At 33.5% G+C, this 18192-nt stretch overlaps 3 protein-coding genes across 3 annotated transcripts; 2 read left to right on the top strand and 1 right to left on the bottom strand.

The window, feature by feature from the left end:
- Positions 1–672: 672 nt before the first annotated feature.
- LOC107433640 (protein LEAD-SENSITIVE 1) lies at positions 673–3089 on the top strand. Its single transcript, XM_016044949.4, has 3 exons — positions 673–831; positions 1089–1162; positions 2185–3089. The coding sequence occupies exons 1-3, from the start codon at positions 812–814 to the stop codon at positions 2859–2861; spliced, it is 771 nt and encodes a 256-aa protein (XP_015900435.2). The 5' UTR covers positions 673–811; the 3' UTR covers positions 2862–3089.
- Positions 3090–3498: 409 nt separating this feature from the next.
- On the bottom strand, positions 3499–6385 carry LOC107433639 (uncharacterized). Its single transcript, XM_016044947.4, has 9 exons — positions 6221–6385; positions 6011–6130; positions 5803–5870; positions 5146–5254; positions 4983–5051; positions 4720–4777; positions 4211–4446; positions 4061–4112; positions 3499–3931 (listed from the first exon to the last, which is right to left on the bottom strand). The coding sequence occupies exons 1-9, from the start codon at positions 6221–6223 to the stop codon at positions 3864–3866; spliced, it is 783 nt and encodes a 260-aa protein (XP_015900433.2). The 5' UTR covers positions 6224–6385; the 3' UTR covers positions 3499–3863.
- Positions 6386–13499: 7114 nt separating this feature from the next.
- Positions 13500–17781, top strand: LOC107432263 (receptor protein kinase TMK1). Its single transcript, XM_016043366.4, has 3 exons — positions 13500–13631; positions 14073–16455; positions 16992–17781. Exons 2-3 carry the CDS (start codon positions 14085–14087, stop codon positions 17498–17500), a joined length of 2880 nt encoding a protein of 959 aa, XP_015898852.3. The 5' UTR covers positions 13500–13631; positions 14073–14084; the 3' UTR covers positions 17501–17781.
- Positions 17782–18192: the final 411 nt, after the last annotated feature.

The raw sequence follows: 18192 nt of genomic DNA, 5'->3' as shown, positions 1-18192 counted from the left end.
CAATTTTTCTTTTTCCTTTTTTTTTTTTTTTTTCCTAATAATTGATTGATCTTCTATATTCCAATCATAACCCCGCAACAATCTCAAAAACCCTTTCAAAAAAGCATACCGCTGGTGATTGGATCTTAGGATTGGATTTATTATTCAACTAATATTACAGCACAACAAAACTTCACAACTTGGTTTGGATGGGGGTTTCTAATGGATACTCGTTTGAGCTAAAAATATATATACCATGCATACACCCAAAGGGTCTCATATATATTCCCACCGAGAATGTTGTATTTTGACCTCAAATCTTTTTACGTAAAGATGAATTACTTTATTCACGGCAAGCGTTTTAACTTAAAGCAGACTTTTATCCCGAATACCACGAACAGATTCTGCTTACGCACGCTAGTTCTACAACTAGATGCCGAAAGTTTGCAAAACGCAACACTTGCGGAGCCAACACAAAACGCCAATATATTTTAATTAATTTCCTTAAAAAGAAGGGCATTAAATGGAAATCAAGACTGGGCCGAAGGATATGGGCTTGATGTCAGGCCCACCTTATCTCTCCGAGAAAAAGGATGAGCGGTCGCATCGGGTGCCGCCACGCGTAATCCCAGTCACACCTGTCGCTTTCTTTTACTTAACGACGAAGGCTTTGGTAGAGGGCAAAATTGTCAATACAAGATAACAAGCCCAGCCATAATGGTATTTGCGATTGGCTTTCTGCTTTGATCGAAATCGAAACGTCTTAGCGGGGTTCATATCAAAATCAAATTCGTCACCAAAAGAAAATCTTCGTTACCGAGATCGCATACAAATGGGGCTGCTCTCTAACAGGTATTGGATTTCTTAACTTTTTTTTTTTTTGTTCCCGTTTGGTTGCTGAGATTTGGCAGGAAAGTTGCAAGACAAAAAGAAAAATGTGGGAATTTATTATATATTGACGTGAGAAGTTGATATACCTTTTTTATAGAATTTTCTTTTTCACACTCTTACGTTTTCTGGGCAACCAAACGGGTTATATCGGGATTTTTCTGATTTTGAATCATTATAACGTATGACGAAGATATTAATATTTAGAAATATGGAATCAGGGTTGCTAGGGAGAGCTTGAAACCAGGGGATCACATCTACTCTTGGAGGACTGCTTATGTCTATGCCCATCACGGTTCTTGCTCTTCTCAATTTTTTTTGCCCTATTTTTTGATCCTGTTATTTTTATTTTTTCACCGTTTTTAAATTATATATCTTTTTGGTATCAAATCTGTTCATCACGTACTCAATGACGCTGTTCTGGTGCTTTTGAATGGATTCTCTATTTGTTATGAAATAGTAGAAAAAAGGAAAAATCTGGAATTGATGCAGTTGAAGGTCAGAAGGTTAGCGGAAACGAACTAGAATGTGGGAATTATAAAAATTTAACCACTTTGGAATCAATTGTATTATGTTGATATTCTGAAGGTCTAATTACATTGATTTGTTTATACCTGATATTTCTTTTATCTAAAAATGTTCTTGTAATGGTTGGCAAGGGGTTTTCAAAATCCCATTTTGTTTTGAAAGATTGAAGGTTACCATTAAAAGAATATTCATCTGCCATATTCTACTAGCTACATTGTATTTTATGGAGAAAATTTTCCATTCTTGGATAGTCCATGATTAAATGGTTTACTTAGCACTTGGCTTTATAAGTGACATCCATTTTGCCATTGATCACTTAGTCTCTTAATACATCCAAAGATATTAGCTCCTCCAGAACATGAGAGTTCAATATGAAATGTAATTTTGATGCAAGTGGTTTTGAAATGAGGTTTCTTTTGTCATTTTCTATGGACATAGTCAGTTTTCCGCAACTACTATTTTTTTGGGAGACTAGAGCCAGCACTTACAACTTCAGATTTTATCCCCTGCTTACAACTCACTCACCTACCCCACTTCCTCCCTGTTATAATGTGACAACCAGGTAGCATTGTGATATTTTGGGACTGATAAGTGGATTAATATACTCCAATAACTTGTATTCTGTAGAAAGTTTATCGTCTTTAGTTTTTCATCTGGAGTGTTGTTCTCTGTATTATCTGGATTTCCTTTATATATATATATATATATATATGTATAAATACATGTGAACTTGTACATAATTCTGGAAAATAATTTTTTTATTTTTTTCCCCCATATCATGTAAATCAGGCATCTATATTGGTGATGACAGAGTCATTCATTTTACCAGACGTGGCCAAGAAGTAGGAACAGGGACAGTGCTGGATCTTCTCCTAGTTAGCTCGGGACCAGCACAATCACCAGAGCCTTGCCCCACATGCACTCCACCAGAAGAAGGCAGTGGGGTTGTCTCCTCATGCCTGAACTGTTTTCTGGCTGGTGGAGTTTTGTACCGTTTCGGGTATGCTGTCTCCCCTGCTCTATTTCTTGCAAAAGCTCGTGGCGGAACCTGCACTCTTGCAAGCTCAGAGCCAGAAGATATCGTGGTCCATCGTGCAAAATACCTATATGAGAATGGATTTGGGTGCTATAATGTATTCAAGAACAACTGCAAGGACTTTGCTATTTACTGCAAAACTGGACTGCTTGTTCTGGATCAAGGAACAATTGGTCATAGTGGCCAAACAGTATCTATAATAGGAGGGCCTCTTGCAGCTGTATTATCAACGCCATTGCGTCTTGTTACCACCAATGTTTATGGGATGGCGGCCACAGCTGTAGGAGTCTATTGTGCTAGTAGATATGCAGCTGATGTGGGTATGAGAAGGGATGTAACGAAGATTTCTGTGGAGGATCTGACTAGTAGACTGGCGGTCGGTTTGCTCCAGGTCATTGAACCCCAGGTCGCACCAAATCTTAGCCATTAGTCTGCCTATAGCCGGTTGTCGTAAATTTTTATTACCATAATTATTATCATTATTAATTTCTTTTATAAGAATGATGTGGAAAATTACTGTCTAGATTGCCAATTAACTGTCCTTGAATGTTCTGCTGTAACCTCAAAATAGGGGATTACATCGGGGCGCTGCTTGTTGTATGGTGCTTGAAATTTGTTTGAAAACATTGGTATGAACAGCATGCGTTTGCATCTTAAATCGTTTGATTGGCACAGATGTGAGTAGTGAGTGCCATTCATGCTGGTTTACATCAAAGTCGAGCATGGGTTAAATCTTTGCCTGCGAACTTGTAATCCAATCCCGCTTTACGGGAATGCCGGCCTTGTATTTTATTTTTATTTTTTTGATGATGAAAAATGTTGGCCGTGTATCAATCAAGAAACACAAAGCGGTGTGTATCATATTAATCTTTACTGGTTATGCGAGTATGTTTATCGTGCACCTAAGCGATAAGGATTCAATTTCGAAATGTTAAAAACTCGTTAATGTTTTTAGTTCAGTTCTCTTGATGGGGTTTTCGAAAAATATTTTAGGTCTACAGTACAGCTGAGTTAAACAATATGCAATGAAGGAGTAGATTTCACTAGGCTATAGAAAATAATACATATAAAAATAGAAATAAAAAAAGTATCTGACGCATTAAAGCTTTTGATCTCTCTAGCAAGAGTACGTCACTTGAACAGTTGAACAGCGCTCAGATAGTTAAACGAGGCTAATAAGTCTGGAGTCAGCAACACTGTCTGATTTCACTAACGAAAGTTGCATCGTTAATTCAAGAAAATCGGGGCTGTTTGTTTCTAAACCTAAAAAAAATTGCTCTTATGTAACAAAATTGTTGGGTATTTCTCATTATCGCATAATACAACCAGAAATAAAACTTTGATTAAAACATTCGGACAGAATTAAGATAATGGTGTCGAATCCGAGGTAACTCATGCTTGGTCCTCATCTCAACATAGGAAAATATTTTTTCTAGACGAGCAAAACTGCATTTACACAACCATCATTCTCTGGATTATTTGTCACCTGAGCATATTTCCCTGTAAACACAACCCAAGGGTCAGAAATGCAAAAATTAATTGAATATGAACAATCCCATAAACAAATTGCAAACGAAAAGTCTTGACAACAAAGTTTATAACAATGACAAATACTATGGAAGATCTTACCCCATACTACTTTCCCTGCCGGAGTAACCAAACCCAGTTCGCTGACATTCACCTGAATTTCACAAAAAAAAGGGGAATCAGAAGAATGTCTAAAACTACTAGCATATATATCTTGTCCAGATCACCACATTGCCTACAAAAGAAAATTACCTCAATGATGGTACCCTTGGTTAAGACGCCAAGATAAGTATACATTTGACCGTTAGGATTTTTCTTCACTCCAATTATTTCAAGGTTGAAAGTGCATTTAAGTTCAGGGTGAGTCACATGTGCTTTGGTGAATCGCAACCCAGTAGGACGGATAAATCGTTCATACTTGGGAGGTTTCCTTGTAAAACCAGGTCCCACAAATGTGGCTTTTGTAACCATCCTCTTCCACTGCTTAGCTGTTAAAATGAAAAGTAATAAAAAAAAAAATAAAAAGGAACCATCAGCAAAGTCACCAGGGGCAAAGTTCTAATAATATGAAGGATGCAATTCAAGACAATCTATACATGCAATGAAGAATAAGTTATCAGATATCCAAATGGTGAAGAATGGTTGTATTTAAGGCAGTTCAGTTTCCATTCCCCAAACTGTTAAAAAACAGGAAGTAACATCCATGATCCACCAAATTATAAAAGTTGATAACAATGGTCAGATAGATAGAGAGTACTTACTCTTTCGTTTACCAGATCTGAGCACTTTGAACATCTCATCTTCAGCAACAGGCCTCACCTAAAGTAGGGAAAGAGCTTATCATTAAAATTACACCATGAGGAGAGAGAGAGCTCAATGAAAGTTTTCACCCCACAACAACCATAAAATCAATAATTCTAATTCAAACCTTCAAAATACCCAAAAAAATAAAAAAGAAAATCCACACAGATCTAGCACAAGCACATAAAATATATTAATGCAAAAACAATGGATATGATCTTACCTTAGGCAAGGGAACTTCCCATTTCCCAGCTTTTTCTTTCCTCTTTTGCTTAATAGTGTTGCTAAGAACCTATTTGCAGCATAAAATCAGTTCCACAAACACAAAAGAGATATCTTTGAGAACACATAATGTTTTGTAAATTTCAATGGCAGCTAAAACATACTTTGGCTCGTGTTGTGTTGTCACGATCCAGCAAATAGGCAGGAACAGCTCCTTCACGAACATCATCATCCACCTTGCGCCTAGATGATGATTCCTCATGCATAGCCAATCTATCGATAGGCAAAAAAGAAACATTCAAGTACATAAAACGGATGTGCTTATGAAACTGTAAGTTGTCATGGATGCTCAATGTCACCACAAATTGATGTTCACCACATAAAAGTCCAATGCAAACACTATAATTAATGTCCAAAGGCATAATACAAAAGGCTTTGGGTTAACTTGAATTTGATGCACGTCAACAACTATACCCTTAATCCAAAAACTCATTTGCTATTTGGTTTAAAACGGGGTATTGAATTGAGCTAAAAACTCGTTGATATATAATAAGCAGCTCTTTTAGTAACATTTTAGGCACTGAAATGTAACAGTTTGTCAATCTAACACAATGTCAAAGTAAAGCCTAGACAATTTCCAATACCTTCTGTTCCTATTTTATTTGCTAGCAGAATCAGAGTTCCAAACTAAGGAAATAAGCTACCCAGAGAATTGAAGAAAACGAATTTAAGGGAACCAAAAAACGACATCAAAGTAATTAGAACACGCCCCAAAAAAAAAAGAAAAAAAAATTATAGTAAAAAAAAATAAAAACACTCACGTTTTCTTCATCTGAGCTTTTTCGGCATAGCGTTTCTTCGCGAACATCTTGCCTTTAATACCCAAAGCCTGTTACATAAAAAAAATATAATAATAATAAGTAAATAAAATATTAAGAACACAAGGTGCTAAATCAATAATTTGAAAAAGAAAAAAAAAAAAAGTAAAGAAACAAAAAAATTATTGAAAAAAATATTAAAAAAAACAACCTTCTGGGCAGTAGCAGAGCGCTTGTGGACTTCACGAGCCTCTTTCTTGCGCTTGCGCTCGAAGTGGTCGAGACGATAGCCATAACGCTTCCTGTGAAGCTCTATGTAATCTCCTTGCGGCTATAGTTTTCATACAAAATAAATAAATTAACATTCAAATCAGACTGTAAACAAAATCAACAAAAATTACGGTAGAGTTAGAAAGATGACCATGGCTGATGATTCTTGTTACAAATCTGCAGAGACTGAAGGAAAACTGGAAAAAATAAATAAATAAATAAATCTACTGTTAAAGGGTTTTGTGGTTTGTTTTCGGAGCGTTCTTCCGTCGGCTCCAGCGGAACCTTTCTTCAAACCAAATGAGGGTTTTGACTCCTGTCGGGTCGGTGCAATTTGATATACCCTTTTGGTTTCTAATGGGTCGGTCGGATTCTGATCTTTTTGGATATTAAGAATGGGCCTCAACAAGTTTTACTAATGGCGTCCACATAACTTTTGGGCCAATCAAAGCCCAGAAAAGATGCTGGCAATGAGTTTCATACTCAAGTTGGCAGCCCAATTGCAATTCTGAAATTTTAATTTATTTCTTAATGAGAAAAGAAAAGAAAAGAAAACAGAGATTCTGAATCTGTGTTGTGTGTGAGTATTGTTAGTATACTGTTATTACACTTGATGAAATATGGTGTTTAAAATATGGTGAATATTTCTCATAGTCTCTTGTATTTTTTGAAATAAAAAATTGATATTATATTTCGTGTAGTAAACTGTTCTTTTAATATATATATATATATATATATTGGGATCAAGGGTTCAAACCCAAATTATTGTCTAAGATATGAAAATTATGCTTTTAATATATATAATTCTTTTTGCAAGATTACAATTTTAATATAAAATTACGACTATATATTTATTTAAAAAAACCTATTACTACTATATATATAATTCTTTAACAAACACATAAAATATTTTTCCATTTCATGAGTTATTATGACAATAGTTGTTGCAAAAAATAATAATAATAACAATAAAAATAGAATTATAGACTTCCGCTAATTAACCACCGAAACCGAATAAAAGAAAGAAAAATATACATAAAAATAAGATGGGTCTGAGTTGAACGGTAGTTGAATAAGAAAGGACCCAAAAAATGGTGTCATGTCTCGGCCTGGACAGCCATGTTTAGCCTGCATATTGGCAGAGTAGGAATCTTCCTACGAACAAAATAGTATTATCTGGATGAGACTTATCACCAGGAATAATTGAGCATGAAACCCATTGGTGGTCTTTATTCCATTTGCCATGAGAATCTTCTTCATAATTTTACCCCCACTCACTCAGACACCCAAAAAAAAAAAAAAAAAAAAAAAAAAAAGAATCTATCTCTCACTTTTTCTTTCTCTATAGTTTTATATGTTGCAAATAAAACCAGTTTCACTTTAACATGAGATACATTTATTCTTTCTGAGAGTACTGTCACTGTTATTCCTATCCTTTTTTCCTTTTATCCCAGATTCCAAACCATTTAGTATTTATCCCACCATGGTTTTTTTTGTTTTTTTTTTTCTTTGGCTTTGTAGGTGTTTGAGAAACAATCCCAGTGAGATAGAAAACTGCTTCTTCATTCCAAAGCTTTGTCAAAAGCATAGCTTTTTCTCTTAACTTTGTCAAGCAGTCTTAGTAAATATAACTTATACCTACCCACATCCACACATCAATTGTGTAAAGCTTGATTTGCGCCATTTCTAAGGGCATGCTCTGGCCCTTTGCCTGACAATTTTGCTTTTGGATCTCTCTTTTTGCCAAGTTCCTAAATCTTGGATTTCCATACTCCTTTGAATCATCAAAAAGTTGCAAAAATCCCAATTTAATTAGATTCCATATTTTCTTTTTGTGAGGAAGCAGAAATGGCATGTATGAAAATTTTATGATTGGACAGGGGTGTTTTCAGCACCGACCCAATACATTTGATTGTTTAATTGTATTATTGTTATATTATATATTAAATTATACACTTTAGAGATTTAGTGGCAAAAGCATAGCTTATGGCGAATCTAACAAAAGTGTGTGTGTGTATATTTTTTAATGAAAGTGAATGAGGGTCCCATTGACCCCAGACTTTTGGACCCATTGGACTGTTACACTACAAACAAAATGCATAGCACAAGACATGGGACCCCCATTTTTGTCTCTGCTTTGTGGCAATATCAAAAGCCACCTCAATTTGCACCTCCAGGTCTCACCGAATTTTAGATTGATTCCTTTAGAATGGTTTTACCACCACAAATATATCTATTAATTTAATGTTTTAATAAACAAATTTTTAGGGAAAATTTTTTAAAATAATATAGATTTTTTTTTTTTGGCGAAAATAAAATAATATGGATAAATATGGTGACAAATAGATGCATACATATGGATCCCACCTTTGTAGGTTTGTTTTTGAGGAAAAATAATGATTGGGTTTAGGTCCATTGCATAAGATATATGACAACAAGAATAAACATTTGGTTTTCCAATAATATGGTTGTTGGATATATTGCTCTAGTACCATAGTTTGTTTTTAGCATAAATATTAAAAATGCACATTCTTTGACTTTTAGTTTAATCTATTAATCCATAATTAATCTCAGTGCTTTGATTGTGGTAGTTATGATTTTGATGTTTCGCTGTTTGGAAAAGTGAAGCCAAAACATAGAAAATCAAAATGGCCAGAAATGTAATTTTCGACGAGAGGACTTAAATCTATCAGAATCACGTTAGCTTATGATTAATAAGAAATTAAAATTGTGAAAATCTATACAGTGAATACAATGAACCGAGTCAATATTTAGCTCGCCGACACACAATCTTTCTTTAATGTTATATCATATAAGATTATCTTGGAGTAATTCAAGGTTATATAGAGAACTTTATCCACCTTTTGTCTAAATTTCCACTTGACTTCAATTTATAATATATATATATATTTTTTTTCCCTTTGGTGTGTATTTTTTTACATATATATTATATTTCATCTCTCTTTTACATTAACCCATATAATAAACATACAGAATATACATGGTTCATGCATAAGCATATTGCTGAGTGCTTGCTGCATCATCTTTTAAAAACCAGAATATAATAAATCTGAATTTTATTAGATTAAACATGAAAAATACAACTTCTGGCTTTGTATCTTGAAACTTCATCTTTCCCATCAAAATATACATTAATGGATATTTCTGCATTAGACAAATCAGTTTTGATACATTTGCTATATATAACATTTATAAAATAAGTAATTCTCTTACGAGTAGTTTGAAATCAAATAATAATAATAATGATATAGTCTATATAAAACAGGAAAAAATAAATAAATAAAAAAACATAATATTTATAATAATATTCCATTAAAAAATATATTTAATAATATAAGTGTTATTAAATAATGTAAAATATAAATACAAATCAGTTTCGTATTACCTACGCTATTTCTTTTAAAAAACAACACGTGTAGCAAATAAGGAAGGGGCAGAATTTACCCAAAAAAAATAAGGAAGGGGCCGTACTCTAAATAATTGTCGTTTTTTAGCTCAAAAGAATTGTAAGATGTCTCTATCAATTTCCAATACAAAAATATAAATTGTCGTGGTTGCATTGCTGTAAACCACGCTGCTAAGCTTTTGAACCCAAAGCTTTAAGGTTTAATTTATTGCATTTTTATTTAGTTATTGGCTAAGGAAAATATTGCTTAGTTCGTATTCTGACCAATCAACCAGTGCAGTGATAAGCCATTGTTGGGTTATATGATTTTCTTATTAAAGTACTAACTTTACAAAGCAGTAGAGATAAACCTTACGGCAGAATTACATCCTAATTTAATGAACCTATCAATGTTTGCCGACCCAAAATATGAAGTACAAAAGGGTAGAGATTAAACCAATTTGATTATTTATTTATATATAAATTAAAGACATAGGGCTAATCTAGAAGAACGTTTTGTTTTTGTTTTTTTGGTCAGGAATCTTAAAGTAACAATTGTTTCATTTCTTGAGATAACAATCGTGTTTAAATGATTATTTGTTTTCCTAGGACTATATATAGAAATACCAACAACACTCAACCTCCTTTACACCTCCTGTAGTTTTTAGGAGTCATATTAATGTTAATAAAATTATTGTTTTTCGTTAAAATTGGTAATAGAATACTAATGATACATGGTTGTCATGTAAAGAGAGACTCATATTAAAAAGTATAAAAATTTTAAAAAATATATCATCCAATACTTATCTATATGCCTCCTTGCAATAATATTAATAATATTTACATCTATGTTAAAAAAAATAAATAAATAAAATTATCACAATTTTTGTATTTATTGTTAGAATAGCAAATAGTTTGATGTGAAACTCAAAATAAGATAAAAAAAAAAAAAAAAAAGGTTTGCTCCTAGGACTACAAAACATCCTAACAAGGAAAAAACAAAACAGTTGGATGGTGGCAAAATTATTCTTATATTTAGTGGCTAGCGATCGTGTTGAGACTTCTTTCAGCAAAAAAGGATAAGACTATTCATATGCAAATATATATATATATATTGGTATTTTTGTAAACATCAAATAATTTGGGTTGTTTTTGTTTTTTATAGGCATGCCAATCTTATTTAGAGTAGAGAAATAAAAAGAAATATAATAGTGAAAATAATAAAAATTGCATAAAAAACAAATATTAAAAAATTATGAGATTAAATTAATTTACAGAAAACAACTAAATTTAGGATTTTTTTTTCTTACCTTAAAAAATAAGACTTAAAATAGATTTAATAAATAAAAGAGAGATAATAAATTGGTAAATTAAAAATAATTTTTTTTTTAGAAGAAACAAATATGATAAAAATTGAAACTAAGGAAAAAAACATTGTAGAAAAATAGTAATACATATGATTGATTGGGAGTTGAGAGATGTCCTATCTTTTTAATGTTCAATGGTTTTATTCATAGGCTGAAGCTCCCTTCAATTTTCATGTTTGACACAATTTTGCCTTGATATCTTCAAATTCCATGATTACGAAAATCTTCCAAATAAAACAAGTCTTTCTTCAATGAATCCATAATATTGACCAAAAACCATAATAAATCAAGTATACATTTCTTCGTTAAATATTGTTTATAAACCAATATTTCAAAGTAAAACTCTAGCCTTATTCAGGTTGATTTAATTTCTCAATTAATCTCTAAATTTGTCATTATTATTTAAATAATAATGATAATACATTTAAAAAAATATAGATCCAAACATATATATATATATATATATACACATACAACAATGATTAGGTCAAGATGTCAATTTAAAGATATTGTGTGGATTTGCAATAACTTTTTAAATAATATGTGTGCATTTGAATTATATACATATTCTTAAAGGAATGTGTGTGAATATGTATGATATTCTCTATTAGCATCCTTATTTAAATAGAATTATATATATGCAAATAAAAAATATACATATATTATTTTTTTTTTATGAATAAAATATAAATATATTAATTGGTTACATACTCGAAGTTTAAGTTCATATTTGACATAATTTATAAAAAAATTAAATTTAAAAACAGTTTCTGAAAATATTTGAATAATTTTTTTTTTAAATATTTATATCCTTGAGAATTACTTCCAATAAAAGTTAAAAAAGATCGACTTTTCCAATAAACATTTATGACGAATCACAAGCGAAATAACAGAAAAAGCTTTGTCAGGACACGTTCTAATTTGTAGATCACTAAATTGAGATTGCTATTTGACGGCCGACTAGCAAAACATGTGTTTCACTTAATAAAGTTGTTATAATCAGTTTACATAATGGGGACAGAAAGTGAACAATTTTCAACAATTAAATTTACTTCCTTGTGAAACACTATAAATTTCCACAAAATCGTCTATGTTATTGTCATACACGTACAGATATTTATGTTGTTTGGCGGAATAGAAAATTGGAGAAATAAAAAAAAGAATCTAATATGAAACAAACAAGAATGGTAGTCGGTAGATATTATATACAGAGTCCGTGAGTTCCTGGGTGAGAAAGTCAAAGTGGAAATAGAAACACGTAAAACGTAATATTGGATTTAGACCTCTTTAATCTTTTACCTTTTTTTGGGTGAAATCTTTAGTCTTTAATCAGTGCTTAAGTCGTCGGTCACCACCGCCATTGAATTTATCCCGTAATCCTCGCATAACACGTGAGAGCACCTTTTTTTATTTTTATTTTTACTTTAATTCTTTTTCTTATTATTACAGCCTTGCCACTCACCGTTATCATTTTTTGCTTTTATTTATTTTTTCTTTTTTTCTCTCTCTCTTTCTTCATAATCACGTTACCCTAGTAGTTGTGCTTCCACGTATGTTCTTTTATTTTTTAAATTTAAAAAAAAAATGGAGGGCGATCACGGGTACGAAAATTGATGCCAATAATAATTAATCTAAAGTTTAGAAAATTACATTATCTGCTGAAATAGAAAATTACATTATCTGGTTTGTGCATAAGAATCTATGATTAATATATGGAGAAAATAGTCAAGTCAATTTGCCCACCAATAAAGAAATGTTTGAACTATTTTTCAATTGTAGGGTATACATTTATTTATATATGAAATATCAAAAAATAAAAAATAAAAACTATATGTATAAACCAAATTAAGGTTTTTCGTTTAATAAAAAAAAAAAAGAAGCGGATTAAGAATCAATTGTAACATAATATCACATTGAGAATAGTACGATAGGACAAAAAAAAATGTAATAATTGAACATACTCTATTATATATCATATTCATATGATTTTAGATAACATCTATCTTTCACATAATTGTCTGTCAATCATCAATCTTACACGTTAAAATGCACGATCTATATATATCTCTCTCTCAAAAAAAAAAAAAAAAAAATAGGGAATAGATATTTGTACTCTTATAATTCGTTTTATAGTAAAAATGTTAAAAACGGATGACTTTTCTCACTAGACACGTAATTTTAACAAAATATTTAATGACCATAATTTGGTAAATATATACAGAAATTCCAATGAAAATAACCATTTCTGAAAGAATGAAAAAGAAAAAGAAAACATTTCTAAGAGGTGCTGATTCAATACAATATTTTTTGCCAAGTTTCAACTCATTTTTTCCCCATGTATTTTTTATTTATTTAATAAGAAAAAATAGAACGATATTTTTTCTATCTTCATTTTTCTTTGTCTGTTTTTTTTTTTTTTTTAAAATATTCATAATAAAAGTGATATAAAACCCGATTAAAATATTTCATTAAAAACTAATAAATTATTTGTTTAATTTAACGGGGGTCAAATTATTAATGACAAAAAAAGAAAAATTAAACTTAATAGTATCACCCACCCCCAATTGAATTAAACAGAGCCACCTGTCCCCGGTCCCCACGTCTATATACCAAATCCGGAGAAAACAGTAGCATACATATTAGAAAGACAATAAAGCCCTTCTGAGTATTAGAGGAGAGGTAAGGGTGGCCAAAGAAAGCGAAAAAAGAATGTGGTGTATAGCACACCACTTTCCAGAATATTAGATAAGCCGTATAAAGACACATCACGAAGCGTAATTTCCAAAAAGGTACATACTACACAAGATTTTTTTTTTATTAATTTTTATTTTTATTTTTCAGATTTATATTTTATTGTGTCTGTCAGTGAGTGTTCTTACATTTTCATCTGAGTGTCCATAATTTTTATTTTTATAATTATGAAAGATCCGCCTTCGAAGGTCTTAACTTGGTCTTCAAGCTTGTTTCTTTAATTTTTTTCTTCTTTTTTTTTTGTAATTATTTTTTAGTATAATATTCAGTGACTATTTGGAGTCTGGGAGTCTCTGTTTCAATTCTCTCTAACCAGTTCCCTTTATTCCTCTGCAGTCTTCAATAAATCTTTGAATTGTTTGTTTTACTTTCCACTCTCGTGGGGTGTAAGAAATTTTTTTTTTTTGGTTATTATTCCAAGAAACCGCCATTGATGACTGAGATGAAACTTCTGTGCTAACATTTGGACTTCATTTTAGTTCTTATGAAGCATGGCATCGCATATCAGATCTCCCATGGAAGGCCAATATGTGAAGCTTTTACTAGCAATTCTTTCTGTAGTTCCAGTGGTATTCAGTGCCGCAGACCCTAATGACTTGGATATTCTCAACCAATTCAGGAAAGGGTTGGAGAATCCGGAGCTACTAGACTGGCCGGAAAACGACGATAACCCATGTGGCCCTCCAAGCTGGAAACACGTTTACTGTGCCGGCAACAGAGTTTCTCAGATTCAGGTTCAGAATATGGGCTTGAAGGGTCCTCTTCCGCAGAGCTTCAACAAGCTTTCTATGCTCTCGAACATAGGCTTACAGAGGAACCAATTCAGTGGGCCGTTACCATCTTTCAATGGGTTGTCGAATTTGCGGTTTGCTTATTTGGATTACAATAATTTCTCTTTGATTCCGGCCGATTTCTTTGTCGGTCTTGATGCTTTGGAGGTTTTGGCATTGGATGGCAATAATCTGAACGGCACTACTGGGTGGATGTTTCCTCGAGACTTAGCGAATTCTGCTCAGTTGCTGAATATAACTTGCATACAATGTAATCTGGTCGGTCCGTTGCCTGATTTTCTCGGGAGCTTGTCCTCTCTATCTGTGTTGTTGTTGTCCGGAAATAAATTAACCGGTGAAATTCCGGCGACTTTTAACGGCACCCTTTTGAAAATGCTGTGGTTGAACGATCAAGTTGGCGATGGGATGACTGGTCCGATTGATGTGCTTACGACAATGGAATCTCTTACTGAAGTGTGGCTCCATGGGAATAAGTTCACCGGCAAAATCCCAGAAAGCATTGGTAAACTGACTTCTCTGAAGAATCTTAATCTTAATAGTAATCAACTAGTTGGTTTGATTCCCGAGAGCTTAGCAAATATGAAATTAGACAATTTGGATTTGAGCAACAACCAGCTAATGGGTCCGATCCCAAACTTCAAAGCGGTTAATTTTACGTATGGTTCAAATGCATTTTGTCAATCAACTCCTGGGCTTCCTTGTGGTCCTGAAGTTATGGCACTTATAGAGTTCCTTGATGGGTTGGATTACCCTTTAAGGCTAGTTTCTCTATGGTCTGGTAATGACTCTTGTACAGGACCATGGTTGGGACTGACTTGTGAAAATGATAAGGTCTCTGTCATAAATTTGCCTAAGTTCAATCTGAATGGTACCTTGAGTCCTTCGGTTGCAAAATTAGATTCTCTTCGTGAAATTAGACTTCAAGATAACAATTTGGGAGGTTCGGTCCCTGAAAACTGGACTAGTTTGAGAGACCTCACATTGTTGGATCTAAGCGGAAACAATATTTCCCCTCCATTTCCATCTTTTAGTAGCTCTGTGAAGGTTGTCACTGCTGGGAATCCTTTATTAAACGGTGGTTCTCCAAAGCCAAGCCCCTCACCAGAAAACAGTCCTTCATCCGGTGGATCAGGATCTCCATCAACAGGTTCACGTTCTAATACTAATGGTACTTCTGTTCAACCTAATAACAAGCCAAAAGATTCCAAAAATTCCAGCTTAGTTCCAATTGTAGCACCCATTGCAAGTGTTGCTGTTGCTGCTGCATTGTTTGTAATTCCTCTCTCTATATACTGCTGTAAGAAGAGAAAGAACAGTTTACAAGCCCCAAGTTCCCTTGTTATTCACCCAAGAGATCCATCCGATTCAGATAATATGGTTAAGATTGTTGTTGCCAATAATACCAACGGAAGCATATCTACAGCGACAGGGAGTGGTTCTGGAAGCATAAACGGCAGTGGAATTGGTGAGTCTCATGTCATTGAAGCTGGAAATCTGGTCATATCGGTTCAAGTTCTTCAGCATGCGACAAAGAATTTTGCCCCTGAGAATGAGCTTGGCCGTGGTGGCTTTGGTGTAGTGTACAAGGGAGAATTGGATGATGGGACAAAGTTAGCAGTTAAAAGAATGGAGGCTGGAGTGATTAGCTCCAAAGCCTTGGATGAATTCCAGTCTGAAATTGCTGTTCTTTCAAAGGTCAGGCACCGTCATTTGGTATCCCTTTTGGGTTATTCCATTGAAGGCAGCGAGAGAATTCTTGTTTATGAGTATATGCCTCAAGGGGCTCTCAGCAAGCATCTTTTCCACTGGAAGAGCTTCAAACTAGAGCCTCTATCTTGGAAGAGGAGACTAAATATAGCCTTAGATGTTGCTAGGGGGATGGAGTATCTTCATAGCTTGGCTCACCAGAGCTTCATACACAGAGATCTTAAATCATCAAATATTTTACTTGGCGATGATTTTAGAGCAAAAGTCTCAGATTTTGGATTGGTTAAATTGGCTCCTGATGGGGAAAAATCTGTAGTGACCAGGCTTGCTGGAACTTTTGGCTACCTAGCACCTGAGTATGCTGGTAAGCATCTGAAGCTTTTTCCATTTATCATATATTGTTGAAATTTAATGCAAAACAGAACCCTACTTTTTGCCCCTTTTTTTTCCTTAAATTTTTTTTTGGGTGGATGGCAAATAGGTTTCCTAATAACTTAAAGTAAACTACTTTGAAGAGATAATACCAATATTAGTATGCTCCTTTATAATGTTATATTGTGATGGGTATTTGCCACATGCTTAACATATCTGAATGGAATTTTAAAATACTATTCGCTTTTTATTTTGAAAGATTTGATTAGTTTTTCTAACCATAAAACTTTAGGCAAACTAATATTATACTTTAATTAGGCTTTTAGTTCAGTTTAATGCAAAATCTGAAATATCTAGTATTGATTAGTAAACTGCAGGTCCAAGATAAGAAAATCTCCTAATATGTAAGCCTGTGTAGTTTGATATATGAATTCATCTTGTATATGCAGAACATACATCAACTTTTTATCCTTGTTTGATGAATATGAATATCCTATTGACTCCACTTTCATCTGCTGATTGATACAGTCACCGGAAAAATCACGACCAAAGCAGACGTCTTTAGTTTTGGTGTTGTGTTAATGGAACTACTGACTGGAATGATGGCACTTGATGAAGATAGGCCTGAAGAGTCCCAGTACTTGGCTGCATGGTTTTGGCACATAAAGTCAGATAAGGAGAAACTGATGGCTGCAATTGATCCAGCCCTTGACATAAAAGAAGAAACTTTTGGGAGCATCTCCACTATAGCAGAACTAGCTGGGCACTGCACTGCAAGGGAGCCGAACCAACGGCCAGATATGGGCCATGCCGTCAATGTATTGGCCCCTCTTGTTGAAAAATGGAAACCATTTGATGATGACACAGAGGAGTATTCTGGGATTGATTATAGCCTACCTCTTAACCAGATGGTGAAGGGCTGGCAGGAAACCGAAGGAAAGGATTTTAGCTATATGGACTTACAAGACAGCAAGGGTAGTATACCAGCGAGGCCAACTGGATTTGCGGAGTCTTTCACCTCAGTTGATGGTCGGTGACGTTTGACCTCTTTCTCTGTTCCTTTTTGTGACATGTTGGTGTCGCTTTTCGATAGGTGTAGATAGCATGTTGTTTCATTTTGTTTGGAAATTAAATGTCAATATGTTTTTGTGTTGCTGTTGTTGTTGTTATGAAGGATTGAATGGAGATTTCTGTTGCTTACGAGATCTCTCAAGTGTAAGCTTTGAATTTTCTACTGTGAAAATTTACATGATAATGGTGATGTAGATAGTGAGCAACGATGAATGTAAACGTTTAATCAGTTACTTCTTGATGTTCACTTAAGAATTCCAATATCTGAGTTTTAAATAGTTCTACTTAATGCAGAAAGCTATAGAATACCCGTATAGATTGGCAGCATTCTTATGTATAAGAAAAACCAGAGAATTTGCCAATTTGCATCAGAACACACAAATTTTAGGATAGGTGGCAATCTTGGTTTTCACAATAGCTTAAATTTCTCCTTTTTTGTTGTTGTTGTGATTGAACTGCTTGTTTTTAGCTTATCAAATCCAGTTGTGTAAAAGCAGGAGGATAATACTAGTATGAAATCTCATTATTGGTACTCTATGATTATGAAATTTCATTATTGAAACTATAAGCCAAACAGCTTTCGGCTTGCCATTCTTTGAAAATGAGAAGAATTGGGGAACTATATGGGGGTGGGGGATGCGGTGAGGAAAAGAATGGA

This window comes from Ziziphus jujuba, chromosome 11, assembly GCF_031755915.1.
Source record: "Ziziphus jujuba cultivar Dongzao chromosome 11, ASM3175591v1".
Taxonomy (NCBI): Eukaryota; Viridiplantae; Streptophyta; class Magnoliopsida; order Rosales; family Rhamnaceae; genus Ziziphus; species Ziziphus jujuba.
The sequence above is the reverse complement of the archived record's forward strand: the minus strand, read 5'-3'. Positions and strand labels throughout refer to the sequence as shown.

Bases quoted from the DNA above. Each gene is read 5' to 3' on its own strand.
- LOC107433640 (XM_016044949.4), top strand. From the start codon at position 812: ATGGGGCTGCTCTCTAACAG. The intron at 832-1,088 runs GTATTGGATTTC...ATATGGAATCAG, and splicing joins ATGGGGCTGCTCTCTAACAG to GGTTGCTAGGGAGAGCTTGA. The intron at 1,163-2,184 runs GTTCTTGCTCTT...CATGTAAATCAG, and splicing joins TTATGTCTATGCCCATCACG to GCATCTATATTGGTGATGAC.
- LOC107433639 (XM_016044947.4), bottom strand. The intron at 4,447-4,719 runs GTAAGTACTCTC...TCATTTTAACAG, and splicing joins CAGATCTGGTAAACGAAAGA to CTAAGCAGTGGAAGAGGATG. The intron at 4,113-4,210 runs GTAATTTTCTTT...TGTGAAATTCAG, and splicing joins CCAAGGGTACCATCATTGAG to GTGAATGTCAGCGAACTGGG.
- LOC107432263 (XM_016043366.4), top strand. From the start codon at position 14,085: ATGGCATCGCATATCAGATCTCCCATGGAAGGCCAATATGTGAAGCTT. The intron at 16,456-16,991 runs GTAAGCATCTGA...TGATTGATACAG, and splicing joins CCTAGCACCTGAGTATGCTG to TCACCGGAAAAATCACGACC.